The sequence below is a fragment of the Petaurus breviceps genome, unplaced genomic scaffold (assembly GCF_028583685.1).
Source record: "Petaurus breviceps papuanus isolate PSGF00001 unplaced genomic scaffold, PetGlider_PUasm1.0 156, whole genome shotgun sequence".
NCBI classification, from domain to species: Eukaryota; Metazoa; Chordata; class Mammalia; order Diprotodontia; family Petauridae; genus Petaurus; species Petaurus breviceps.
Window position 1 is genome coordinate 9,703,531 of NW_027185720.1, and position 18,677 is coordinate 9,722,207.

Genomic DNA, 18,677 nt, shown 5'->3' on the forward strand with positions numbered 1-18,677 from the left:
GTGTGTGTGTGTAAGGCCTACATTTGAGGACCTAGAGGGCCTCATGTGACCTCGAGGCTGAAGGCTCCCCACTCCTGACTAGCCCAACTCCCTCATTTGGTAAATGAGGAAACAGGGGCAGCTAGGTGGTGTAGTGAATAGAGCACCGGCCCTGGAGTCAGGAGGACCTGAGTTCAAATGCAACCTCAGATACTTAACACTCACTAGCTATGTGACCTTGGGCAAGTCACTTAACTCCAATTGCCTGCCTTCCCCCCTCCAAAAAAAAAAAATAAGACCAATAAATAAGGAAACAGAAGCCAGAGAGGCTAGTGGCTTGCCCCAAATCACACAGGTATTTAGTAACAGACCCAATCTTATCACTTTAGGTGAACTGAACCATCCTTGTCTCCTCATATCAATAACCAAGCTTCCGTGTGTCCCACATTAACTCCTGAGTCTCCTTGAGGGGATGGCTTCAGAGAACCCCATCCATACTTGAAAAGGGACCCCTCTGGAGCATCCCTGATAAGAACTCATGAATCCCCTGTCCAAATACTCCTAGTCCAGGGAAACTGACCAAAATGCCCCACTAGAGGTTTAAGGGTTAGGGACACTTTCCTTCCATCAAGCCAGAGTCTGCCTTAGCAAGTCCCCCATATTGTTCCCAGTTTTGTCCTCTGGGGTCAAAAGGAACAAGCGTGACCCCTCTTCTCCATGACAGTCTGTAATACTTGAAGATAATTAACAAGTACCCACTAGGTGTTTGCTTCTCCAGCCTAAACGAGCCCCGGTTTTGTCAACTGGCCCTTTCCAAGTATGGTCTCTAGGCCTCTTCCTAGAGTGGTTACCCTCTTATGAATAAGTCAAACATTGCTCATCTTCCTAGAGGACTTGAATTCATTTAAAGTTTCTCCTCTCCCCTAGGGCACAGTTGGATCATTTCTCAAATGAATCCCAACCCACAGATGGGAAAACATTTTGTTTACCTATGAAATAAGACAGACTTGACCAAAGTGACGACATCTCGACTGGCATTGTACCCAGCGCAGACAATGGCGACGTGGATCGTCTAGGGAGAAGGAGAGAATAAGATGATTTAGACAGAATGAAGGACTTTCCCCAGTGCCTTATCACTCAAGAGAATGATGAATTGCTACCACTCATTCTGGGGGTCATTAGAAAACATGGGGCACAGTTTGCAGCTGTTTATGCCGGCTCGAGACAGTTTTATTAAAACCATTTTAATTGGGTTATGGCACCATCATCATTTGGAAGCCATTACAATCCTTCTAAATTACATTTTATGTATAGCAGGGACAATGCTGATTAGCTACAACAGGCTAGCAGAAAGTCACTTGCCCACATGCCTGGAGCCAAAAGCAATTGACAAGAGGACAGTGGTAATGAATATTCACTGGGACAGAAGATTCACTGTTAACCAGATCCATTAGACAGCAGAATGGGCGTCTGGCTGGGGATCATCTTCCTGGTGAATGCAAATAAAATAGATTCTAATTCCTCTTAGATGAAAGAAGACTGGATCAGGGTGCAAAGGAAAAAAGAGGAAAGGAATGGACCCTCTGACCCAGGTAAATCATCTCCAGATTACAATGTATTTATAGCTGAAAGAGACCTCATCATTGTGTAGTCCAGGGGTAGGGAACCTGTGGCCTTGAGGTCACATGTGGTTTTCTAGGTCCTTGGGTCTAAAGTTTTGACTGAGTCCAAGTTTTACAAAACAAATCCGTGATTTATTCTGGGAAGTTTGGATTCAATCAAAGGTCTGCACTTGAGGACCTAGAGGGTCATATGTGGCCTCGAGGCCGCAGGTTCTCCACCCCTGGTCTAGTTCAACCTCCTAGATAAGATAATGGAACAGAATCTTTCTGCTTATCTTGTGAGAAGGGCTTGCCAGAGATCTTGGCATTACCTCCTGGGAGACCCTGGGCAAGTTACTTTACCTTTCTAAAAATCAGTTTCTTTCTTTGAAATTCAGTTAAATATCCCATCCTATATGAAGACTAGTCTAATCTTCCTGAATGGCTCATGCTATCTTCTCCAAGTACTTTTTATATTCTATCTCTGAAGAGACCAAAGCTTGATTGAATCTAGAAAGTTAGACAGAACTTTGAACGGTCCCAAATTTCTAAGATTCCATTTTTTTTAAAACAACAGTATTTTTTCACTATTACTACGTGGTTACAAATAATGCAGCACCTGATCACACAAGAATGGAAAGGGACCAGAGTCACTGTTAGAAGGCTGAAGCACATTAAAAGTTGTGAGTGTGGCACAAAGACCCAAAAGGCAGGTGACCAGCATAGCAAAGGAGAGGCAGAAAATTAGTATTATTGGGGTGTGGCACATTACAGGTGATGAGCTGGGCATAGGGAAGCTGTGAGGAAGATCTCATTCAAAGACATGTATGTCCAGAACAAGAGCTATGGCCAGTTTTGATAGAAGAGTAAAGGTCAACAGATGGTCAATCCAAGGCTTGCTCTAATATCCAAAAGTTGACTGAGGAACCTCAGGGTTCTCCCTCATTGGAAATCTCTTGTTGGGAATCTCAAGAAATGCTTGTTCAGGCATGCATTGGAATAGATGGCTCCCGAGGTCCTAACTCTGCCATCTACAATCTCTCCTTAAACCATGAAAACAATCAGAGGACATATTGGACAGGTCTTCAATGGGAGACTTGCAGAAAGGCATAGAGGAGAATAGCCCAGGGTGGGAAGGTAGGGAGGAACTTGAACATATACTAAAATGAGACCTTTCCTCATCCTCACAACCCTCTGGGCCCTATTCCTTTAGCTACCTTGTGTTTATTAATGAGCCTTCATTTATTCTTATTATCATAATTCTGAATATTCTTATATATGAACTACTTGTCTCCCCAACCAGAATGGAAGCTCCATGAGGGCAGGCAGTTTTACTTTTTGTTTTTGTCTCCTCGATGTCTGGCATAGCTCCTTCCTCATATTAAGTGCTTAATATCTAAGAGATAACATTTATGCCACATTTACTATGTGCCAGGCTCTGTGTTAATCCCTGAAGAATTATCTTATTTGATCCTCACAACAACCTGACAGGTGAGCACTATTATCATCCCCAGTTTGCAGATGAGGACACTGAGGCAAACAGAAGTTAAGTGACTTGCTCCAGCTAGTAACTGAGTCTGGATTTGAATCTGGATCTTCCTGACTTCAGGCCTGGAGTTCTATCTACTGCACCACCTAGCTGCACCCTTAACTGTTTACCAAACACTTTTATGTATATCTATATGTATGTATTTATGTATGCTTATACACATATATTTATATACCCACATAAATATATAAATATACACACATATTCTTCCTCCAATATACCCAAAGATCAAGAGTAAAAATGATTATTATTATTATTATTTTTTGTATTTGTATGACTGGAGTCTAGCACAATGCCTAGCGCCCATAGGCACCCTTAATATGGCTTGCTGATTGATTTACTGATTGCACTAATAGTGAGAGCACAAAACAGGAGGTGATGGATCTGCCAAGGTTGCCACATGGAAGCTGGAGACTCCCTAACCTTGCATAATGCCTACCACTTTGGCTTTGGGGGAGATATTTGAAACCAAATGGAGTGTTGACCGTTTAGATAACAGCCTCAATGACTAAGTGTTCAACAACAGGGGACTCTGCCAAGATGATGAAGCAGAACAGAAGAAAGATGTGTGCCAAGGACAACTCCTGCACATAGCAACAATTCAAATGTGAAGCTTCAGATGTTGCCAACATCGCCTCGGTTCCAGGCTTGAGGAACATGTTAAACGAGCACATTAACTAGTGACACGAGAGTGAGGATTTTTAAACACTTTGCACAATTTCTCCAACCTCTTTAGTTTCATCCAATACACTTGCTTCTATGAATACATTCATCAAAGGATGCCACCCTGGCAAGGCCCTGCTACTCCAGAAAATGAAACCATTTTAGTCAATTAAGTTAGTCAAGGAGGCAGTGCCATCTTGTGGGTTCCTGAAAAAGTCAGGGTGACCCAGAATTCCTTGGCTAAGTCCTGATGTGACTATTTACCTCCTGAGTAGCATATGTTTACTTTTTGGAACTGCTTTCCTCATCTCTTGAAGAAGCTGGATTAGATGAGTGTTAATGTGTCTTTCTAACCCCGAATCCTAGAAGTGAGGCCGTAGGAGAAGAATTAACCTTGCCAAACTCAGACAGAATCTAGGGAACATGTTCTTTCAATAACTTCTATCCTTATGGAATCATGAAGTAAAGACCTTCTCTCAAGGTCCTCAGAGGTGATCCATCCAGTTCACTGCCCTTACTTGACAGATGAAGCTCAACATGGTTAAATGACTCCTTTAAAGTCAACCAATTGCATTGCCCTGGAGCCTGGGGTTGCCATCCATGGATAAGGATATCTCCAGTGTGACTGAGCTGTCTTTCAGGAGCTGTTTTTACAGTGGCAACAGAAAGCAAAGGATATCAGCAGCAGTCTTGAAAACTGATGTACTGGCCTGGGAGTCAGAGGACCTGGGTCAAATTCTGCCTCTGATATGACCCAAGTCACTTGGCACAAGTCATGTCAACTCCCTGGGCTTCATTTTCCTCCTTCATAAAATAAGGGAGTTGGGCTTAATGACTTTTGTGGTCTCTTCTAGCTCTAGAGCTATGATACTACGAAGACCCTTAGACTCCCTGGGCCTCACTTTTGTCATCTATAAAATGAAAGGGTTGCCCTGGATGGGTTCTATGCTCTCTTCCTGCTCTAGTTCTTAATTTTCTTTTATAACACCTCAATGGACTTCTCAGGTCACAGTATGCATTTGATTTATCTCTGTAGGTGTTCCCCTTTCCCTCACCTCCTCCCTCATTAGACTTAAAATTACATGAAGGCAAGAACATCAGATCATGAATTTAGAGGTGGAAGGAACCTTGGAAGTCATATGAGTACAATCTGTTTATGTTACAATTGAGAAGCTGAGGCCCAGAGAGGACCAGTGACATAATAGGATCATAGATTTTGAGCCAGAAGGGATTATAAAGGCTGAACTTCAAACCCAAAATGTTACAGTTGAGGCCACTGAGGCACAGAAAAGTTAAATGGCATGCCTTGCCAGTAAGTGCCAGAGATAGGATTCAAATTTGTGACTTCCTGATCATTATACAACTCTGCCTGTCTCACTGTGCCCCCCTCCTTGTATCTCCTCCAGGGCTGAGCACAATCCTCTGCACACAGTAGGGAGATAACCAACATATTTCTGTTGTGGTTAAAGAGAAGCAGTGGTTACTCTGGAGGTGCCAGGACTTCTGAAGCCTCCTGTGATAATTCTGCCTCTGGAGACCTTATCACATCTCAGACAAGGGTCAGGAGAGGTCATCCTCTTCAAGGAACTCTTGTCCTGCTGAAATGACAATTTCTTATCTCCCCAGGCTACTGTAATATGAGAAAGGATGCTTAATGGCAGGATAATTCCCCCCAGGCCAACTCCTTGTGGGCATAGAAAAATCTTGTGGACATCCTAGAAAATTATATCCTAGAATTTTTTATTGTTTCTTATTTATTTCTCACTTAGGTATTCTTCCTCTCTGGTAACATTTCTGATTGGCTACCAGCCTTATAATGTCATAGATTTAATCTGGAAGCCAACCCCTTCCAGTCCCATTTTATAGATCAGGAAACTGAGGATAAAAGTAGATGTATAACTTGCCCAGGATCACACAGCTGGTCATGTTTCTGAGGTAGGAATCGATCCTCTGTCTTGACTCCAATTCCACCACATCACACTTGCACTTTTCCAAAGCAGCCCCCACCCCAAATCCACAGAACATTTTTCTGATTTACGGAAAAAGAGGTATTTTACAATATGAAATTATGTGATAAAAATAGATACCCTCTGATCTGGGGATTCCATTGCTAGGCCTATACCCTAAGGAGCAAATAACAGAAAAAAAGGTCCCTATCTACCTAAATATTTAAAGCTTTACTTTTTATACAGTAACAAAGAACCAAGAACAAATTTGATGTCTGTTGACTAAATAGGCTAAATAAATTGTGGTATGTGAATGTGATGGAATCTCACTGTGTTGTACAAAATGATGAATACGATGAAATAGAGAAACAGAAGTCATAAACTGATGGCAAAGTAAAGAAAGCAGAACCAAGACAACATTCAAAATGATTGCAATGATGTAATAGAAAGAACAAAATAACAAAATAATCAAAACTGAATACTATGAAATTATAACAACTGAGCTTGGCCCCAAAGAAGACAGATGAAAAAGAACCAATTCCTTCCTTCTTTTCAGAGGTAAGGGACTAGGGGTGTGGGATGCTGCATAGAACGTCAGGTTTTGTTTTTGCTGTGTTGGTTAATTTTGATTAATTTGTCCCCCTTTTAAAAACAATTCTATAAAGGATGACTTCCTTGGAGGAGGATAAGGGAGGGATATATGGGAATACAGATGTTATTTTTTTAGAGGATACCAATAACATTTTTAAAAAGAGGCAATCTGTCCCTTCAAAGAAGGGGAAAAGCTACCCAAATCACTCTGCTTTGAGGATTACAATCTCAGCCACTTCTATCTACTGAGGCAAAAAATGGATTGAAAATCCAGATACTTGGGTTACAGTTCTGGCTGAATTACCAGCAGGCTGTATGACCTCTAACATTGTACTTAACTTCTGAGCAAGCTTCAGTTCTCTCAAACGTTAAATGAGAGGGCTAGGTTTACAAGATTTTATGACACATGAACCTGTGGTATCTTAATGGATTTAAACCCTGGGTCCAGGAGTGGTGTGTGGGTAGGGAAAAACAGTAAAAGCTTTATGAAGCACTTTAAGGAAGAGCTTTTCCTTCCTCACAATCCTAAAAGGCAGATGGTGAGAATATTTTGTGCTCTAATTCTGCAGGATGAAGAACCATCTAATCCAAATTCTTCATTTTATAGGTAAGGAAACTGAGGCCCAATGATCTTCAGGGACATACTGCAGGTCGCATCAAGGTAATAGTTGGGATTTGGTTCCAAGTTCTTCTGATTCCAAATCCAGCATACTTCCTATTAAATCTCACTGCTGCTTAAATTCCAAACCTGTTCTCCTGATTCCAAGTCATCTGGCACTTTCTATCAACATATATATTTTTCTAAGGACAGTGAATATACAAAGAGGATATGATTTTATCATTATGGAGAACTCATGGTGTTGGAACTTCCTCTACCGATGGAGATCCCAAATTAGATATGACTTGGCAGATAATTCTTAGGGTTATTCATTGAGGGCACTGGGAATGTTTGATCTTGGAGAAGAGTAGACTTGGGAAGGGGACGACAGCTGCCTTCAAGTGTTTGAAGGGCTCTCACGGGAAAGAAAGAGACTTGATCCTTTTGGACCAAGATGTCAGAACCAAGAAGAATGGATGGAAATTCAAAGAATCTAATTTAGGCTTGATGTTAATGAAAACTTCCTAACAATTAGAGTTCCTACCAAACTAGAAAGGACTTCTTCAAGAGGTGGTAGGCTCCTCTTCCTTAGAAATCTTCAAGTGCTTATCAGATGGGTTATACAAGAGACTCCTTTCAGGTGTGAGATGGACAAGATGGTTGCTAAGGTCCCTTCCAGTTCTCAAATTCTGGGAATTACCTTAGAGGAATAGGGAGATCAAGTGACTTGCCCACGGTCACACACTAAGGATCAAAGGAGGGATTTGAACCCAGATCTCCCTCACTACAAACCTATCAGGCCCCTCATTATGCCTCATTGTCCCAAACAGTTCCCTAATAGCAGCTACTGCCAGTAGTGGGGGGATAATATAAGCAGGAGGCAAAGCCTACTCTATTACTGAATAACCACGTGAATTCCTTGAAGGAGGAGGAAAAAAATTTAAAAAGCTATTCTGTTATGAAAATAGTGTGTGGTTAGTTAGAAGCGTGGGGGACACAGTGAGAGTTGGCCTGTTTTATATTAGCATTGCCTCCAGCACGAGGCCAAATCCTACTGTGCAAACAAATTTATTGGTAAAAGATATTATAATCTGGAGGCAATTTAAATCAACTGAACAGCTTTTAAAAGAAGTTAGAGCTTAGGCTAACCAGAGAAATGATTACCCTTCAGATAGGGCTTTAGATAACCTCCTTTGGACCATCCAACCCAGGTTCACCAACTGAGGGCCACTCGATTATTAAATGTTTGTTGATTGATTGGATATTGATCTTGTAGCAGAGTACTTAAAGGATGCCAAAAGCCTAAACTAGGGCAAGGCTTTATGAATGGAGAGAAGGGAGGCATGTAAGATGTCAGGTGGGTAATGAGCCTCCCAGAAAGAAAAGCCTTAGGTAGCCCATGCTACCTAAGAAGGTTTCTATAATTAGCATGACCAGTGAAATGGAAACAAGAAGGAAAGCTGTAGTAGGGATGCATGGGCTCTTTGTCATAGTCAAGCTTCCCATGGCAGCGGTAATCACATATTCTTTGTGATAGAAAGGAGTCATGAGAGCAGATCTAGGTAGGAGAGATAGGCAATGGGCATGAGTGGAGAAAGGGAGAGAATGGCAATGGGCATGGATAGAAAGCACATTGACATCTGGGAGTCGTTGGGATTTGATTCCCAGGTTTGACAAAAGTTGCATTCCAGGCAAGTCCCTTCACCCTCATGAGCCTCAGTTTGGCCATCTTTAAAAAGGGACTTAGCAGTTTGGGGATGGGAAAGGGTTGTGACAAAGGCACATTGCAAAACTAAGAGCTCAACAGAAATATAGTCTGTCATGGTATCCACCCAAAATGTCAGCTAATGATCTGGGCACCATTTCTGAAACAGGCAAGAAAGTGATATTGTTAAGTTTCCCAAATAACTGACTCTTACCCCTTTATTCATTATTTTAGAGAGAGACAGAGAGAGGGAAGTGAAAGGGGAGAGAGTAGAGAGAGCTAATTGTTAATGGAAATCCTCCTGAACCTGTTTCCTCATCTGTAAAATGAAGAACTTAGACTAAATAATCCCTGTGGTCTTTTTTTTTTTTCTGAAACTCTAGGGATGCTTTTTTTCGAATATAAGGTTGACTTCCCCCACCTTCCTAAACAGGGCATCTTGAGGCAGTCTTGTAAAGTAGGGGGCACTTTGAAATCAGAGGAGATGGAGACCTTGGGCAACCCATGTAACTTCCCTGGGCCTCAGTTTCCTCACCTGTAAGATAAAGAGGTAGAAAGAGACGTACCTTTACATTCCTTCCAGATCTATGGTTATTATTAGGCTAAGTTCTACAGTTACAGGATCCTACTACTATTATTTAATATATTGATGACCGAATCATTGACCGAAATACCCACTATAACAAGCTGACATTTGCATAGCGCCTTAATATTTATAAAGTGCTTGATAGATACATTATATTATTATTATTTTAATTTTTTGCTTTTTGGAGGGCAATTGGAGTTAAGTGACTTGCCCAAAGTCACACAGATAGTAAGTGTGTCAAGTGTCTGAGGCCAGACCTGAACTCAGGTCCTCCTGACTCCAGGGCCAGTGCTCTATTCACTGTGCCACCTAGCCGCCCCTACATTATAGCATTTCAGTCTCACTGCAACCCTGTGAGATGGGCATGATGGGTACTATTGTCCCAGTTCTACAGATAAGGAAACTGAGGAACAGAGTGGTGACCTGGGGAGTAACATTCATCCCCTTGCCAGCTGTGCTTTCTAAGCTCTTACATCTGCTTTGCACAGTTTCTGTTCTGTTACGTTGTGTCAGCTGATTTCTACTCCTTTCTTGAAATAAACTGTTTTGTTTTCTTTTAATTACATGCCCCTGATGCCCACATGTTAAGTAGTGCTTTGGGTGGGTGGGAGCCATTATGACTCAGAAACTCTTGGGGTGGGGAGGAAGAATCCCACAGGGAGAATTCCACTCATTTGGCAGCTTTTCCCTGACACCCACTTTCAAGTGACAGAAAAAGGGCTGAGGCTGCTTGTTCTTGGTAGAGGAAGGCAAAGGAATGATGAAAGTTTAGCCCAGCCTTGGGAAGCCATGCCTGAGCACACCATACCATGCCTGTCCTGGGCATTCCAGGCCCTCCCTAATCTGTCTCCAACCTCATCGGCAGCTGCTTTTCCTCCTGAAATCTCTGCTCCTCTCAGGCTGGCTTCTATACTGGCCCCACAACACTGGGTCTCACCTCCAAAACCTTTGTTATTATCACTTTCTCAACAAACCCCAGATATTGTCTTCCTTTCTCCAACTATCCAGATCCTACCATAGTAAGAAGAGTATTAGCCCTAAAGTCAGGAGCCTTGAGTTCAAATCCTGACTCTCAGATTTACTAGCGGTGCCATTTGGGGAAAATTACATCATCCCTCTGAGCCTCATTTTCCTTATCTGTAAAGTGGGGCCAATGTAATTTTTCTCTAGTGAACAACAGGATTCTTCTGAGAAGGGGACTTTGCAAATGTGAAGGTGACACATTCTGATATTATTAATGCCCAGCTTTCAAGGCTCAGCTCAAATTCCACCTTCTGTGACAACTGTGGTGAATCCAGTCTAATTCAATGTATCTGTCATTTAACCACACATAACCTTATTGTTATTACTCTTCAAGATCTGCTTCCAGACTTTTTTTTTTCTGGATTGTCTCTCTGTCTCTGTATGTCTCTGTCTATCTCTGTCTCTCCTCTCTTCTCTCTGTCTCTCCCTCCTTCCCTACCTCTTGAACTCTTTTAAAAATTGAATCTTTTTTAAAATCACACTCAATCTGAGACATCACCTTATCTCCCTCACCAACAAAACCTCCTGGCATGAGAGACTTTTTCTTTCTATTAAAATTCCAATACTTCCTATTGCTTCTATTCGAAATTCAGCTGTAAACACTGACTGCCTAGCATGTGGTGGGCCATGACCTCTGCACAGTGGGGAAAAAAATGAAATTAAAAAAATATAAAACATGACCTGCCCTCAAAATGCTTCCATTCCCTCGGAGTTTACATAACATAGAAACAGATCTGAAAATAGGAAATAATTAGAGGGCAGGAAAGGGCTAGCAATGAAGAGAATAGGGAAGGTTCTTATGTAGGTAGCAGCATCTGAGATGAGCCTTGATGCAGGTGACCAGTTTTGAGAGACAGAAGGGAGGGCATTGCAGGCATGGTGGGGGTGGGGGGACAGATCAAGCTAAGCAGAGGCCAGAGATGGAAGCCAGAGTTTGGGGGATAATATGTAAGACAGTTTGATTTTAACATGGAGTGCCTGAAGGGAAGTAATGTGAAAGTCCAGAAAAAAAGCGTCTGAAGCAGATCTTGAAGAAAAGGAATAATACTGCTAATAATAAATGCATATGTGTGCATATATTTAGCTATATGTCTGTGTGTATACACACTCACATACTGCTTTCAGGTTTGCAAAGTCCTTTACACATATTATCTCATTTCCTCCTCATAACAACCATGGTGACTATTCTCCTCATTTTACAGATGAAGGAACGGAGGCACCAGGCTGTGTGAATTTCCCAGGGTCACAGAGCTAGTGAACGTCTGAAGCCACATTCGAATTCGGGGCTTCCTCACTCCAGGCCCATGCTCTCCCCATTGTGCCCTCTGGCTGCCTGGCTTCAAACGCGAAGACTTTGTTTTATCCTAGAAGTAATGGTGAGCCGATGTGAAGGAGGAGAGAGGCATGATCATTGCTCTGCTTTAGGGAGATTATTTTGGCAACTCTGAGGATTAGAAGGACAGTGACCAGCAACAAGGAATCAGGTTAAGAAGCTTCTTCCACCTTCCTCTCTACCAGCTGTCCGACCCAGGGACACGGACTTCTAGGAGGTTCCATCAACAAGACACTCCATCTCTTGACCCCAAGCATTTTCTCTGGCTGTCCCATGCCCGGAGAGCTTCCTGGACTTTTGCTAAGTCGCAGCTACATCCCACACTCCACAGGAAGCCTTCTCCAATCTCCCCTAATTTTAGTGCTTTTTCTCCATTAACCATTTCCTATTTATCCTACACACAGCTCACTGTATATATTTATTTACATGTTGCTCCCAGTAGATTGAGAGCTCGTAGAGGACAGGGCCTGTCCTTTGCCTCCTTTTGTATCCCCAGAACTTAGCACAGTGCCTGGAACACAGTAGGTACTTGTTAAATATTTGTTGATTGATTGATCTTGCAATAGAGTAATTGAGTGGTGCAGGAAGCTTAAACTAGGGTGAAGCTTATGAATGGAGAGAAAGGGGATATGGAAGAGATGGTGGGGACATTAGGATCCACAAGACTTGGGAATTGAGAGCTTACGGGGGTAAATGGGAGGAAAGAATAAAGACAACACTTAGGCTGTAAATCTGGGTGACTAGACAGATACTGGTACCCTCAACATAAATGAGGAAGCTTGGAAGAGGAAGAGGCTTTGGCATGTGGTAGGGGGAGAAAGATAGTGAATTCTGCTTTGGATAAGTTGTGTCAGACAGGACGTCCAAGTGCAGATGTTCAGGAAGCAGTTGTAAATATTTGGGCTGGATGGGGGCATGCAGAGATTTCAGGGACCTCTAATAAAACCCATGGGAGCTGATGAAATCACACAATTTCATAAATAAATGCATACAACATATATATGTGTATATATATGCATGTATATATGTGTATTATACACACATATATACACACATGTGTGTGTATAGAGAGAGAGAGAGGAAGAAGGAGGAGGAAGAGGAGGAGGAGGAAGAGGAGGAAAAGGCAGCAGCAGCTACCCTAGCAGATTCTCATGAGATAGCAATGGTTAGGGGGTTAGCACTATGCACTGCCCTTGTAAGAATTGGTCAGTAAACATTTGTTAGTCAAATTGGATGTTAATGATAAACTATCAGTGGGCCCTATTGTAATATGAGAGACCAGGGTTGGACCTTGCCCTGGGCAACTTGGATAACATGGTTCAACTTGTGTGAGATGACTTTTGTCTCCAGGAGATGAAGATTAACAGGTCAAGGAATGGTGGCACCAAGAAAGCCACAGGAAAGGGGGTGTTGTGCAACCACCTTGCATGTAACACAAAAGCAACAGAACGACAAACACACAGCACCTCGGATTCGAAGTCTAAGTCATGGCCGAAAAGGAGACTCGTATATGACATTGTTGACTAGTGGCCATCAGGTCTCTATTGGTGACCTTAAGCAGAGGAGAGGCCACCAGCCGTTCCACTTATGGAAAACTCTAATTATTAGAAAGATTTTCCTTACACATAGTCTAAATGGGCCATCCAGTAATGACTTGAGCAGAATTAAAAGCAGCATTTCAGTCAGGGCCAGAAAGCAGGGACCAAGTCTGTTGGTGAGAGATCAATGGATATAGAGTCAGGAAGACCTGGGTTCGAATCTTCCCCATAGACACTTACTAGCTGTGTGGCCCTGGGCAAGGTATTTGACCTATCTATGCCTCAATTTTCTCATCTGTGAAATAAGTGGGTTGGAGTTGATGGTTTCTAAGTTTCCTTCCACCCCCTAATCTATGATTCTATAATCTCTACAGTGGAAATCTATGAGGAAAAGAATACGGAAATAACAAGCTCTTGAGACAATGGGACTAGAGTATCTTATAACCATATCAGAACTCAAGTTGCCAAAAACTCATTTAAAAATAGTATTAGGATAATGACTGCACCTATGATTTCACTAGTATAGAGAATTCCTGGGTGAATAATACTGGTAAGCATCTTCTGGGCAACCGAGAGTCTTAAGAGAGTTGCCTAAAAACACCAAAAAGCAAAATGACTAGTCAGAGGGGCCCAGAGTGATGATGTGCCCAAGGGAGGATTTGAGCAATAGGTATTTGTAGCTCAGAGCCCCGCTCTTACACGGTGTCTTCATTCATAAGATTGGGTGGTGTAGGATTGGATTAGATGAGCTCTCATGTCTCCTTCAGCTCTAAAGGTCTAATCCACGGAGAGTTTAGAGGCCTGATCAAGTGGGAAAGCAGCCTTCTGAGAGAAGCCTGCTAAGAAAACTGGCATGGGGACCGGGACACCAGCGTTCTAGTCTTTGCTCTGATTGAATCACCTAGGGACTTTGGGCAAGTCACTTCTCTGAGCTTTGATCTCTTCATGAGCACAGTGTCCAAAGAAGAAATGATATGAAATAACCAGGCAGACTAGGCAGACAGATAAGATAAACGAATAAGAAAGAAATAGGTGCATAAAATAATACATAAATAAGGAATATTAAACAGATGAATAGAAAGATAAATAAGCAAAGAGGCAAATAAAAGATGAGGAATGTAAAATGAATGAACAGAAAGACAAATAAGCAAATAGGCACATAAAAGTACAGGTAAATAAGGAATATAAAATTATTGAACAGAAGGATAGACAGATACATCGACAGACAGACAGACAGAGATACATTGACAGGTACATCGATAGACAGACAGACAATTAAACTGAGAAACTCTTAGGTGCTGTCTCTGGCTCTCTTTACCTCACACTTCTCCACCGCGGGTTGCTGTCCACACTCAGAGCTGTTGCCAGCCACGATGCCTGCCCTGAGGTTCTCACTGTCACCGGTCCCCTCTTCCATCGAATAGGTCCTGGAGTGGTTGCCCCGCCGGTGGGCTGGATTCCGGCTTTGTGCCAGGCTGAGCTGCTTTCGGAGGACCCGGTTCTCCTCTTCCACCTCTCGCATGCGTACCTCCAGGCTCTCTCGCTCTCGCTGACTTGAGGCAGTGTACCGTGGGCTGTGGGGCTGGGATTCAAGTGGAGACAGTGACACAGGCTTCCCATCTGCAGTTGGAAGAGACAAAGGAAGTGTTAACGCATACACACACATGGGCACACATGCACGCTCTCTTCCCTTCTCTAACATCCATTAGAACCCAGCAAGGCTCATTTTATGTTCAAGTTTTAACTGAAAGCAGATGGAAACTTAGTCAGAAATGAACAAAACCAGATTGAACTGGGAGCAGAGTTAAGGACAGAAGGATTTACTAGGGTGATAAAAATTAATATGCTGTTCAAAAAAGGCAATCACCAAGCCATCTTCCCTAATCAAATCTATTGTTTTCTCTCCTCCATATATTTGGAATGTTTCAAGACAAAATGGTCCATCAAGTCAATGGCCCAATTCAATGCACACATTCTCATTCTCTCTCTCTCTCTCTCTCTCTCTCTCTCTCTCTCTCTCTCTGGAGTAAGAAAGTGAGTGAGTGAATGAGTGTGTGTGTATGTGTGTGTGTGTGTGAGAGAGAGAGACAGAGAGAGAGCTCATTTCTTAGAAGAATGAATGCAATAAAGGATGGAAATATTTTTAAAATTGCACTTGTTCTCAAAGGTCATAGTTTTTTGATAACCAAAAAATTCTTCTCCTTCAAGGAACTGAAATGCCACCTGGTGTTGCAGAAAGTCTACTCACCCTAAAGAAAGGACCTAGTTTTTTGCCACTTAAGTACCTTTGTGACCTCAAACAAGCCATGTATACTCACTGAACCTCAGATTTTTCATCTGAAAAAATAGGGGAGTTGTGTTAGATGACCTCTGAGCCCCTTCCAGCTCTAAATCTGTATTGCTTGAACAAATCATTTAAACTCCCAGGCCCTCAGTTTTCCCATCTATAAAAATGAGCAACAGGAAGGGGAAGGGGGGTGGGACTGGACTAAGGGGATTTGAAAGTCCTTTCCAATTCTAAATCTATGATCCTGCCTTTATGACCTTGGAGAGATCACTTCAATTCTTTGGACCTCAATTTCCTCCTTTGTCAAATGGGGGATGGATGGTGTAATAAGAATGTAAATTTTAAAGATCTTCCCTGCCCCTAGACTAATGTGCACCTGAAGCCTGGGGTGGGGGAGGCTTGTTTTTCAGTAGATACTTCTTGATTGGCCAGTGAGTCAATAAGGTTGTTACATTCTCTGAGCCAGGAGAAGGCTATATAAGCCCTGATGTGTAGCTTTGTTTTTGGGACTCACTTTGAGAAATGTTCTGTTATTTGATCTGAATTCTGGGAAGCCGTTATTGAGAGTCCCCCGGCTTTGGAAAACCCAGAATGTGGAAACCCAGATGTTGACTGGGTATGGATGTAATGGTTGGACAGTTTGGAAATCTGTCTACTTGATGTTTCTGTCTTGATAATTATGCCTGTATACTTTGAGGTTCAGGGTGCTGACCTTTTCTCCTGAACAAGGTAAACGATATATGTCTGACTGATTAAAGTAAGCTTGTTAACCCATTTTGAGTTGCTTTCCTTTAACAAAGCAGATCCAAGAACCTGTGGTAGCTGCAAACCCTGAGGACGCTTGGGGTGCTTGCTGCTACAGATGGGAGGGGGCAGATAGTGTAATAGTAATGAAATTTGAAGCTCCTTTTGTATTGCTCAGATGAGAGGTACTTAGCACTTAGAAATTAATCAAGACTCTGTTAAAGAAACAGAAGGTATGAACCCCTGTTGCTGACATAACAAGAAGGGGTTGGCTGAAACAGGAAGGAGCTGATGCCAAGTGTGTCTGTGTGTGTACATAAGAAGTCCCTGCTTGATCAGACAGATTTCTTGGGTCAAGCTCCATGGAGGCATAGGCTGCTGTCACCAGGGAGACTTAAAAGGATAGGCACTCCAGGCTGGAGAGAATGATTTTGATTTTGGGAACCAGCTCGAGCTTCTGCTGAGGAACTGCTGAGTCTGAGAGCCAGCCGAAGTTTCTGAGAGCTGCCGAAGATGTCCAAAGGCCAGCTGGAGCTGCCGCAGACTGAGGAAGCATGACTATGATGCTGGTACTTTGGCTGAACCTGTTTGTGGCTTTGTTAAGCTTTAATTTCCCAGGAACAGATACTATGAAGGATTCAAGGTGGACTAGATACTGTGAGCTTCAGAGTGGTACAGGAAGTGCATGGAGAGCTGGACAAGGACCTGGGAGCTATCTGCCTTTGAACCCAGGTGACAGTTTGGTGAATCCAGATAGGACCTGGGACCATGGAAGGGGATCCAGGGAATCTGAGAGATCACCCTGAGTCAAGCTGACAGAAGACTTTACTTGGATATTGTGTACTGACTAAGAAACTGTAATTCACTAGTGATGGAGGGGTGGAGGGCTTGTGTATTTTTTGATGATTGAATAGTGAACGATGAGTGAATAATAATTGATTTGTAAGTTGGTGTGTTCCATGAGTGGAGAACTTTGATTATTGTATTTTGTGACCTGTAAGGAGGCAAGCCTCCTTAAGGATGACTGAATGATTGAATTACCAAGTGATTGATTTGACTAAATGATTATACTTGGTTCAAAACTTTGTGACCACTGTGGTGAAAACTATGTGGCCATTTTCTGTTATATGTTGTTGTGAATGCTGTATTTTGATTATCTGTGATAAGTTGTAACATTGTGAATGCTGTACCTTGATTTACTGTGAATGTTTTGCTCTGATTTGTTATTGGATAAATAGAGTGTTCACTATACTATGCAATCAGAATCTTAAAAGCTGTTCACAGTAGTATTCTTCTGGAAAGTTGCTCATGTTTGGCTTTACACTTAGTTGTATACCTATGATCTGACAAGACCTCATCTAGGAAGGCTTTCTTGATGCCTCTGCTGAAATCAGTGAGCACTGGTTACATTCTATACAGTATGCTTACAATGGGAACACAAATATAATATCAAGACAAATCCTGCCTCCAAGTAACTTAAATTCTACTGATGAGGATAAGCAGTGATGAATATTTCTTTGAATGTCTACTTTCTCCCTTTCTCTCATCTCCATCATCAAACAAATATTAAACACCCATCATATATGCACATTAGTGGGCTGGATATTGGAGGAGACACACAGTCTCCTGGCACCTCTCACATGTTACCTTCTATAATGGTTAGGGGGCTGGTAAAAGTTCATAATTACTATTAATAGTATCAACTCATATGCATACCGTCCTTTAGGCAACATCTCATCTACCTTGAGAGATTGTATACTTCTTGAGGTGGGCAAAGGGGCTTCTCTCTCTTTGTATTGATAATATAGCCATGCACATAGGTAGGGGTTAACAAAGTATCTTCTATAGAAATGTCAAAATTCTATAAGATTTCTTGATAGATATGACTACATAGATTATTTTTTTTTCAGTGATTCCAATTATCCATAAAGAAGGTGAACTCCTTGAGGGCAGGGGATGCTTCATTTGTCATTGTACTGCACTTGGCTTGTTGCCTGCATATTGTTGTTAAGTCATTTCTTTCAGTCTTATCCCACTCTTCATAACCTCATTGGAAGTTTTCTTGGCAGTGATACTGTAGCAGTTAGCCATTTCCTTCTCTCATTTTTCAGAAGATGAAACTGAGGCAAACAGGGTTAAGTGACTTGCCTAAGGTCACACAGCTAGGAAGTGTCTGAGGTCAGATTTGAACTCAGTTCTTCCTGAGTCCAGGTCCAGCATTTGATCCACTACACCACCTACCTGCCCTTGCCTCCATATGGCAGGCAGTTAACAAATTCTTGTTGAATTTAACTTAATTATTACCATCAAATGAGTTATAAAAGAAGGAGATATCTGCTTCCCAAAAGCATCACGGAGTATTTTGTCCTAAGCAGAATCCACATGGAAATGAGATTCCCTATAGGTGTTGCAGTCTTCTAGACACTTCTGTTTGTAAATGACATTGGGCTGGTTGAATCAAGCCCTCCTTGATGAGATTCATAATTACTCCAAAGCCATCTGTTTAACCATCCATATAGTTTAAAACAAACAGA

General features: G+C 42.2%; 1 protein-coding gene across 1 annotated transcript in view; it reads right to left on the bottom strand.

The window, feature by feature from the left end:
* Nucleotides 1-18,677, bottom strand: part of LOC138156619 (xylosyl- and glucuronyltransferase LARGE1-like) — a 314,361-nt gene that overhangs the window by 12,975 nt on the left and 282,709 nt on the right. The window contains exons 3-4 of the mRNA XM_069082027.1: nucleotides 14,431-14,732; nucleotides 969-1,051 (exon numbers count right to left, since the gene is read on the bottom strand). Of these exons, the coding sequence (XP_068938128.1) occupies nucleotides 969-1,051; nucleotides 14,431-14,732 (385 nt within the window). The remainder of the gene's footprint in view (nucleotides 1-968; nucleotides 1,052-14,430; nucleotides 14,733-18,677) is intronic.